The 10,624-nt window shown below is 46.9% G+C and overlaps 1 protein-coding gene across 1 annotated transcript; it reads right to left on the reverse strand.

Moving 5' to 3' along the window:
- Nucleotides 1–14: 14 nt before the first annotated feature.
- On the reverse strand, nt 15–9,884 carry NPEPPS (aminopeptidase puromycin sensitive; the record flags this gene model as incomplete). The annotated part of the gene is made up of 14 exons (XM_010724611.3): nt 15–1,285; nt 1,375–1,530; nt 1,676–1,783; nt 2,250–2,306; nt 2,684–2,826; nt 3,439–3,658; nt 4,874–5,008; nt 6,132–6,271; nt 6,813–6,876; nt 7,562–7,671; nt 8,401–8,461; nt 8,824–8,928; nt 9,179–9,343; nt 9,699–9,884. Coding segments are annotated over 14 exons (1,728 nt in total), but the record flags the coding sequence as incomplete, so codon positions are not given.
- Between the last annotated feature and the right edge of the window lie 740 nt (nt 9,885–10,624).

Consider the following 10,624-nt stretch of genomic DNA (forward strand, 5'->3'; position numbering starts at 1 on the left):
CCCGAGTTTGTATGGGAAGAAATGGGGTTTCTGCGCTGGCCGTGGGGGCGGCAGAACGGCTGTGTTTCCATCTCTGTCCCATCCTCGTGGCCGCTGACAGGGCAAGGGACGGCCTCAGCCCCTCTGCGGGACGGCAAACACGAGCAGCAAACCCAGCGTGTATCTCTGGGTGCTTGGAAAAAGGCACTAAGTGACACTCGGGGCCATTTTGGCAAAGCACTGCTCTACGTATCGTGTTTCTGGGCACTGCAGCTGCTGGGGCATCGCTGGAGGTTCTCATGTTCAACCCCTCTATCGCAGAACGGCCTGGGTTGAAAAGGACGACGATGATCAGGTAGTTTCAATACCCCTGCTACCTGCAGGGTCACCAACCAGCAGACCAGGCTCCCCAGAGCCACATCCAGCCTGGATCACCTGCCTGCAGCTCCAGCTGAACACGGTGCTGTGAGCACACGGCTCTGGGTTGGCTGAGCTGCCCCTGCAGGGAACCATCCTCACCCTCACCCCAACACACACACACTAACGTGAGGCACGGGGACACCACGTGTTCCAGCAGGGAGCCGGAAATGAGTTTTATGGTTCTGTTGTTCGTTGGGCAAAACGTCTTTAAGAACCGGTGACAGCACGAGATTTCTCTGCAACATCACTGCTGCTACTGAACCTCAGGGGGAGAGATTGCTAAGTGATGCAAACACGTGGCTCAGTGGATCTTCAAAACGTGAGTTCCTTTTGAGCATCTGGTTGATGGGAAAGTGATAACCGAGGGCCACATTTTTATGTTTCTTCTGCCAAGGAGCCCCCATAAAACTGCAGGCAGGGAGCAAGGAAAGCCTGCAGGCTCCCCAGGGCTCGTGCTCACAGACCATGGGGATACCTGAGCCAGCAGCTCCCAGCAGAGCCCTGCAGACACTCACCTGTCCCATGGCAAAGCCTTGCTCTCATTGCACGGCACAACTGAAGGCACAAACCTGGACCTACAGCGTGGAATCGAGCTCATTTCTACCATGTGAGGAGTAATAAGCAAAGCTAACGAAGTGGGGATCATTAAGAGCCGTGTAATGAATTGCTGATTTATGATGTTTCAATCGAATAACTCAAAGCAGCACAACTGAGGAACTACACAGCAATCCCACAACTCAGAGGCACGATCCCCAAACCCGTGGCTCTCCCACGAGGAGCTCACAGCTCGGATTAATCACAAATTAAATTAATTACCTCCGTAAGTCACATTTCTTACCTTGACTTCTGCTGCCATTTTATCGTTTGCAAACCCATCCACTGTTAGCTGCAGGAAAAAAGATAACCAAAGGTGAGCAGTCAGCATTTCAGACAGAACTGAGTTTGGGCCCTGCACGCTCACAGAGCCATTCTCACCTTTATTAGTCTGGATATCAAGAATCCACCCTGGTATCGATTATAAAGCTCCTCCCAGTTGTCTCTTACGAACTTCCAAGCAGCTTTCCTCCCCTGCTTGCTGCCTCCTGCCACTCCTCCAATGACAGACACCGTGTCCTGGGGACGTACCTCTTCCTGGGGACGAACACATCAACAAACATTCCCAACTGCTGCTAACAAATATCGAGGGCAGCTCTTCTCCTTTTCGCACAAATTAAGGTATAAATGGGATTCAATAGCTGCAGCTATTCCTAAAACAACAGCTTTTGCAATAACTTACTGAAAGTGCAAAGGTGAGAACTTTTTGAATCAGTTCTGGCTGGGCGATGGCCCCGAGGACGCGCTCAATTCGGTTCTTCTCCTCCTGCATGTCTGCTTGCTTGTGAAGCTTCAAAAGGCAGAGCAAAGAGCGTTAGCACAGATCTGAAGTGACCTCCTCTCATCACCTGGTGCTGCTCACCTTGCTGGATGCGCTGCCAGGTTTGTCTTTAAGCATAATATATGGCAAACTGAACCCGCTGATGAATAACGCGGCCGTTATCTACATGAGGGACCTCATCCCTCGTGCACCAGCAGAAAGTACCATTAGGAACAAGCTGATCTTCACCACTGTTTATATAAGGCAGAACCGTGCCTCTGAGCAACGGAAAATGATCCTAAAATGAGAGAGGCAGCAATCCACTAGGTGGCAATTTCACACCACTCGAGGACCAGGGAGCACAAATTAAGGCTGAATCATCATCTGTCCATCAGCCCACCGGGCTCAGCAGCACAGAAACTCCAGCTCAGACAATCCACCCCCAGGTGGGACGTTTAGCTCTTCTGGTTGTGTGAAGAAAGGAGCGTGCACTCACCTTGAGCATGGTGTCTAAAGTAGCACTGTCTCCATGCTTCAAAATAGTGACATAAACCTGGGAGAGAGCACAAAGACATCCTTCACACATCACACCTGGAGAGGTGCAAAGCTCACCGTGGCTGAAAGGGGCTCTGCGATAAACAGCTGCTATGCATTTGGGCTGGATTTCAAACGGGTGAGCAGAGCTGGAAGCTGCACTGAGCCCTTTTTGGTTTAGCACTGAATTTTAAGACGACTTTACCAACCCCTCTTCCTTAATTTCAGCTTCAGCAAAACAAGAGAGCAAGAAATCTTTGTACCACGCGCTGACAGCCAGCAAGCACCTCACGCACACTCAATCCACATCCACCAGTCTCTAAAACCAGCACCATCCAGAGACCAGAGCCGTTCCTGTGTCAGTGTAGGTGGGAACCAAACCCTCTGATAACCTACAGGACTCCTCAGATCAGCTGACAGGATGTTTTTTCCTTCCACGTGGTCTTTAAACCGGCGTCGGGCTTCTTCCAAGGTAGCCTTGTGCCCAGCCTTGCCTAGTTTGCCCAGCACCAGACCTCTCAGAAGGGCATCTAGGTGACCTGATCAGTAGGAGGAGAAAACAATGATTTGGAGACAACTAAATTAATAAATGTCATTCTTGAATTCTTCCACGTACACTGATGAGCACAGAGCTTCTGCAAATGAGGGGATATGTAAACAAACCAGGACGTTCCAGCTCTCCTCAGCATCATTGCAAGAACATTTTAGCTTTTAAATTGCAAGAGGATCAGGAGAATAAAATTCCAGACCAAACACAGCACGCTCTGCCTGCAATCTGAGCCAGGCTGGCAATCACAACCAACCTGCTGGATCTCCGCTGGGACAAACTGGGACAAGTGTGTGGCATCCCACCCCAACAGCCTAAGAAGTTTGGTGCACTCTAATAGATGCAAAACTACAGCAGAGAGTTCTTAAATCAACCACTGACTGGACAGGGAAATCTTCACCATTTTAACGTGCACTTGAGAAAAGAGAGTTGTTTGGAGGCTCTGTGCTGGCCTTTTTAAACATAAAAACACCTCCAGATGCCTTCCTCAGCCCTTCCTCTTCCTCCCTTCTCTGCCATTTCCCAACATTTTGATGGCTTATTTATTTCAAACCCCAACACCACACTGTGAAACCCATTGAAACCCAATGGTGTGTTCTCTTACCCTCTCCAGGTTTGGGGTCCCATCCCAGTCTCTCCCCTATTGGTGAAAAGACATCTTTCACAAACACCTGGATTTCCTCATAGAAGTCTGTGTGGGACAAGAGAGTTGAGAGAATCTCCAGGTTACAGCTGAGGTCGCTCCACACAGTATAATTGGGCTCATTCACAAATGCTTCCATGACTTTTAGAACCTCTACAGTGCTAATGATTCCAGCTCGGGCCTGGGAGAGGAAAAGACACAGATTAGTTTTACTTCCATGCAGAATTAAGGCATTCAGCTGCTCACTGCCTTGTAACTACGGCCGTGCTGAGCTCTCAGGGCACACAGTGCTTTCCCTACACAGGGAAGAGCATCACCAGGAGAGGGTGACACAGTTAGAAGTCCATTTTGCAAACAGGAAAACAAACAACGAGCTTAAACGACTTCAAATCAAAGCAGAGCTGGCAAGAGATGATAAACCTCCAGAGTTATTCTCAGCCAGATATCACACCCACCAACAGCTTATTTTAACCTAAAATTCTAATGACTGTGAGGTTTCATTTTTGCTCCTCGTTAAATTGGGAGCGTAAAGATGCAGGAACCATTTGTGCTTCCTGCTTCTCATAGAAGTACAAGCAGCCTCCCTGCCTGTGCCAGGGAAAATCTATGCTGCCTCCCAGCACCATGAAGGTACTCCTATGCTCAGTGCAGGTGACAAATCTCCAACCAGACTGCTTCACCTGGGAGCAGATTGGTAAGTTATGGCCAAGAAAAGGGGGTGGAAAATCAATTCCTACTATTTAAGCCACGTTCAGCTATGATGAAATATTATTTCAATGGCAACACGCACAAAAATAAAGGAGTGTCACACAGATCCTGTGTGTGTTGTTATTCTTTGTGCCACTGGTCCTGCAATACTTGGGAAGGGACTTGGGTCACACTTTCAAACCCCTTGACTGACCATGACAACTTAGAAGCTTTGAAGAGAGAGGGATGGGGCATCAAACCCACATCGCTCCAACCTTCCATGCTTTTGCTAACCAAAAAGAACACAAAAGCAGAGTCTGAAAGCACAGCAATGCACTCGGAGCTGACACTGCCTGCTTTTGAGGCAGACCCTTGCTTTGGGGCACTAAGAATCCCCAACAGCCACCTCTGCCAGGGGAGGAGGACTTTACAAACCCTACTGGCTGCAGCACGGTGCTGATAAAGTCTTGGATGAAGTCTTTGAGGGGATCATTAAAATATCCCTGCTTTTACCAATTAAAAGAAAGTCCTCAAAACAATTTTATGAGCCTTATGAACATTGCTGAACTTGTTGAGCGAGTTAAGGGTTAAACACACGCAATAATCCCAAGGGTGCTTTGCCTCCAAGAACAGAGACTGACTCTTCAAACACCCATTTCTGTCACCACCCCAGATCTCATTACTGGACAGAAGAGCACAGCTTCCTTACCAGAGAGAAAAGATCGTTCTGCAGGCCGAGCCTGTCCACGGGGGGTAGGGAGAGGTCTTTGATGGCTGGGATTAAACTCTCCAGCATGTCAGGGCTGTACTGCGTGCGGTAGAAGCCTACTGTCCCAAGGTTCAACTGAAATGCACCAAAGAGCAAAAAATTCAAAGCCAGGAAAGGAAAAAAACCACGGATTTTTTTATTTTATTTTATTTTGAATAAGGAGGGCTCACTAAGAGGAACGGTAGATGAGAGAGAGTTGGGTAGATGAGAGAGAGCTGGCATGAGGAAACAGGATGGGAGCAAGGAGGAAAGAGAAACCTCCACTCCTAAGCAGGGTAAGGGTCAGGAAGAAGAGCACACAGTGCAGAAGACACAACACAGGTGCCTGCCCATGCTACAAACCTCACTTCTGTAACCTCACTTCAGCTTTGTCAACACGACTCTGATCCAGAACTGTGTTCTCAAGGAAGGACAGCAAGTGTCCCTGCCCTGCAGCACAGCGAGCCTGAAGAACTGCATTTTGAGGTAGGGAGGCAAAGATCGTCAGCATCTTTGCTGCTGCTGGGGCAGAGGTTTGGTTGTGATGTGCCCCTCCGTCACCAGGGTGATGCAGAGAGATGTGGGGATTCCAGGGAACACACAGAGCTGATGGCTGAAACGCTCCCCTTACTTCAGCAGGAAGATCTGATTTAGAATAACTCTTACTGCTGGTTCGTGGAGTCTCCTCCAGCTCAGAAAGCATTATTCTAAACCTCATTAGTTCACGCAGTAATAATTCCAGTCAGTTGGTTCCTTTCCATTCTCAAATCCTGTTTCTGCAGCACATCTCAGCAGTGGGTTTTTCCACTTGCAGATTCTTACTTGTCTGGTAAAACCCATTGAAAACCTTCACGCTAATGGGAAATAAACAGGACTATTTTTGCTCAGAATGGACTTGAACTAAACTGCAGTTGCCACGGGATACTGAAAAAGCCACTGGATTTAAAATCAAAAGCTGCCTCTGCTTAATGGGACTCTGTTTTTCTGGGCTCACACTCTGAGAAGGTTCCAGTTTACATTGTCTAGGCTGCTCCTGGAAACAAAGGTCTGAAGGGAAACGTTAAGCATCACAGACAGGAGCCAATATCCAGCAGTAGCACAGAGAGGCCCCTGCACAAGAAATACAAGATTGCAAGGCAAAAGAGAGGCAAGAGGAAACTGGAATGAAGGAGAACATGGCAGTGACAACCAAACTCACTGCTCCCTCGTGGCCACTCACCTTCACCCACTGGTCTGGTTTGACATCTTTCAAAACCAAGGTCAGCTCTGGCTTGTCCATCAGCACTTGCATTTTGGCACTGGTGGGGTCATCGCTGGTACAAATACTGATGGGGACCATCCACATAGGGAAATCCTCCCCTAAGAGAGGAAACAAAACAAAAAAAAGGCCTAAGGAAAAAGGGTGTGCACACTGAGAAACCTTGCATGAGGCTGAAGTTTTGGCAGCAGCTGATGTCAGTATGTTTCAATTTAAATTGACAAAACCTGAAGGAAAAGGGCAGTTCTAGAGTCCAACACCAGGGGTATCTACAGCACCTTTGAAGCCTAACGCTTTACTTTCCATAAGTAGAGGAAATAGGCAGAATTTTCATCTTCAATTAGAGCTGACTTCCATACAAGGCATTTTTATTTATTCACAGCCATAAGATCAGCAGCTTACAGAGCTCCTCAGATGGCAGCAATGCCCTTAAAGCAGACATGGGAAGAGAAGAGCCTCAATGAAAGCTGAACTGAAGACTGCAGCTTTCACCATAGCAGGAGGACATGGAAAGCATCACAGCACTCAACTTTATATCCATTCTGAAGTCTTAAGCACCCAAATCCAAACAGTGCAGCTGCCTCATCACCCATTGTTGCTGTCACTGCACAAAAAGGAATGAACACTCAGCCCTCATCTTACCAGCATATGGTCCACTGGCACAGAACTTCTTCTGGACTAACTTCAACACTTTGTCATCTTCTTGCTAAAACATAAAAGCAAAAAATCAATCAGATTCTTCAAGAATTCCAACTTATTTCAATGTTCACAGAGTTAAAGGGGAAAGGAACTTGAGATCGTTTAACCTCAGCTTCCATGCATCACAACTTCTGTGCACTCCTTAAGCTCACACAACTTCCATCCTCCCCCACAAACAGAAGCTAACTCAAGGATTCATTCCAGTTTACTCATCATTACCATTGTTGAGACGTGCACGCCCTGATTACCCACTGATTTTTTGGGGTCTGATTTCACTTTCCAGCCACTAATCCCAGCTCAGCCTGTGATGTTGCAGAGTAAGCACAATCAAAATGGAGCTGGAAGCACAGTGTGCACTGAGGGGACCTACAGCAGATATTCCACTGCCCCTGCAGCTTTTCAAACACAAAGAGCAAATGGGCCATGTCAGCAAACCCCAGGCACAGGGCCTGGAGTGCCCGTGGATCAGCTCTATTTCACTTTCCACCGGGTTCCTCCTCTTCTCCTCCCTGTAGAAACAGACCTGCCACTAAAGAAAGCAATTCACTGCACCATGCTCTGCTTTTTAGAGGTCCAAGAGATGTTTTTAAGTTATTGGAAACCACCAAATTTGATCTTAAACACAGCAAAAGGCAGAACATCTGATCTGAAAATAAACCAATCGCTATAAGGGGAATTATTGCACGACTCACCTGTTCAGCTTCCACGTAAATGAGTGGAAATCCCATTTGTTTGGTCCATGTGTTCATCACAGCAGCAATAGGTTTACCACTAGCTTTTTCCAGGCTTTCCCAGAGGTCCTCTGTAGAAAAAAAAAGAAGTCTGACTAAGGACACCCTGAGCCCCACCATGTCAGACTGTTCCACTCTGGGGCCTGGGAGCTGTGGTACTGCTCCCATTTGCCCACTGTATCTCCACTGCCCCTCTGTCAAGTTGTGATGATGGTAGGTGAGAAAAAGGACGTAGTTTAAACCATCTGCAGGTGAGGAAAGGGGGGGAGAAAACTTCACGGCAACTAAAAGCACGTCATCAATCCATACTGTATGCTGGAAGTGGTAAAAAGAAGAGCCTTTCCCTGCAGTTTTCATCTGTTATGTCAAAAGAGCCAAGTGAGCCACATGCACTGCTTCAGGCTGAAGGTCCAATTCCACGTTTATGAATGACACCCAAAAAAAAAAAAAAGTCTAAGAAAAGAGATGTTAGGGCAGACTTTGAACTGTTTACTCATCCATGCAATCAACAGTGCCAAGCATGGCGTGCAGCAGGCAAACCACCCCGCTCCAGTTCTATCATCACGTGGATGTGCTCATCAGCAGCAAGTGCAGGTCCTGCAGATCACCTCATCCAAGAGACAGAACCCCCAGAGGATGCAGAATTCTGGCTGTGCAGGGGAACATTGTACGAAACTGGAAACAAGCCCATTATTCCCTGCTTTTCAGTCACTCGGTTGCAAAAGCAGCTATGTAAGAAACCACCAAAAGTTGTGCCTCAAGAAATTAGTTTTCTTAATCACGTAATAATCAGCAGTTACCTGTGGCTGCATTCTTCTGCAGGAACTTTGTTAAATATAAATTCATTCCTTTCCGAAAGTCCTGGGAACACAGAATTGAATGCATGTCATGGCACCACAATGGAGGTCCCTTCTGTCCTCCCTCCCTCCCTGCTGCATTTAATTCAAGAATCAACCCAAGAATCCTAGGATCCACATGTGCACCTGTCACTCCCTCCTAAACCCTGCTGCTACAAAGATTAACTCTTATGTGTTTTTCCCTAAGCCAGGTTTTGCCACTGAAATGATTTTATTTTCCCACCGCCTCATTTCTCCAAGCTAAGTTCAAATACAGCCCCAAAACCACACAGAAAAAAAGTACAGAATGTAGACATAAACTTAAGGTTTCTGCAGGGTAGGAATACTTGAAAACCTACAGCTAGCTCCTGACAACAGACTTTTTACCTCATCACCAATGTAGTCGTGCAGCATTCGGATTACAGATGCTCCCTTGCTGTAAGAAATAGCATCAAATATTTCATCTACTTCGGATGGATGGCCAACACTAACCTGTGATAAGAGGATAATTAACGGTGAGTTAAGTGCCACAACGTCCTGATTTTGTTTGTTCTGTTGCTTAAGGAGTTTTCTCACCGAAGTAACAGGTGTAACAGAGGAAAATCCACAAAGTGTAAATGCAATTTGGGGTTTTTCTCTGCATTATGAATGAGCGTAAAGTTCTTTCTTAGTAGGGACCGAAAAACTCACAGCCAGCTGACAAGAAAGAAGGGAGATAACCAGTAGGAAGGGCAAGACTTACTTCAATTGGGTGACTGTTGTCTAAGGCATCGAGCTCCTGAGCTCGTGTGTAATCAGCAGAAACAAACTGAGTCCAGATGTCATACTCTGGAAAGCAGTGATCGACACACAGGTACTCAATCCAGGAGGCGAACCCTTCGTTCAGCCAAAGATGGGTCCACCATTCCTGGAAAATGAAGAAGGTAGAATAAAGAACAAGATTCCGAGGGCTTTACTTTACCAACAAGAAGTCAGCAGCAAAGAGAAGCTTTTAATGTCCTCATTTAGCACAGAAACGGGTAATGCCTGTGAGCACCAGCTCCTCCCTGTGAAGATGTCAGCAGCCCAAGAGGAGCAGTGAGCACACTCAGTCTCCTCCTGTCTTAGAAAAGATCTGGGAATACCTTTACAGGACACGCTAATAAAGAAGGAACTGATGATAAAGCAACTTTTAAGACAGCGTGTCTGTTATTACAGGCCTCTTAATAACAGTGACACGAAGCACGCGTCAACAAAAACCAGAACTTGTAACTGTTAGATACCATGGTCACGAGGTTTCCAAACCACTGATGAGCAAGTTCGTGTCCCACAACCAGAGCCACCCACTGGCGAGATGAAGAACAGGAATTTTTGGGGTCAATGAGCAATGCAGTCTCCCTGTATTTAAAAGAGAGAGGTAACTGAACAGAGCGGAACAAGGCTAGGTTCAAAAACACAGCAAAAGCAGGTTAAATAACCTAAACAAGCTACAGAGTGATCGGAACAACTGCAAAAAACCACGAGGTATCTCAGTTTAGACGTTGCTTTGGTAAGTTCCACAGTTACTGGAATGCTTTGGAGCAACAGTTCCTCACGGCATGCAAAAGACAAGTGCAAAAACCCAAGCAGGAACGAGAAAGTTTATGCTTTGTGTATAAAATAGCTCACCTACATAATCTAGGAAGGAAGGGGGGGACGACAAGTCTCACCTTAACTGAAACTCCCTTTGCACTGCATGGTGTATGCACAGCCAACCTCCTCTGCCTCCCTCAGCCCCAAAGGAAGCCCAGCTCCCTCCAGCTGTGTCACACACACAGGGTCCTGCACACACAGCACACAGGAGCTCCCGGCTCAGGCACACGACCTTCCTCTGCAAACACCCCAAGCAAGCAGGACGTGGTGGGGCAGCCACAGCTTCAGGATTGCTGTGCTCCGAGGGGACAAAACTCCAAACACAGACTGTGCCAACCTTCTGTCCCCAAGGGGATAAAGCAAGCGTGCCAAATCAAGAGTAAAAGGGGGAAAAATGAAGCAGCAAAAATTAAGAAAGGCTTAAAAAATCAAAAAATACAATAAATCTACTCATCCAAGATAAGTCGGTGGGGTTTTTTCCCCCTCAAAGGCAGTAAAAGATTTCATCAAAATTGTAATAAGATGTAGATTTTAAACCTGGACTCAAACATCCATTGCAATTCTTTTTTTTTTTTTT

This window comes from Meleagris gallopavo, chromosome 29 (genome assembly GCF_000146605.3).
Source record: "Meleagris gallopavo isolate NT-WF06-2002-E0010 breed Aviagen turkey brand Nicholas breeding stock chromosome 29, Turkey_5.1, whole genome shotgun sequence".
NCBI lineage: Eukaryota > Metazoa > Chordata > Aves > Galliformes > Phasianidae > Meleagris > Meleagris gallopavo.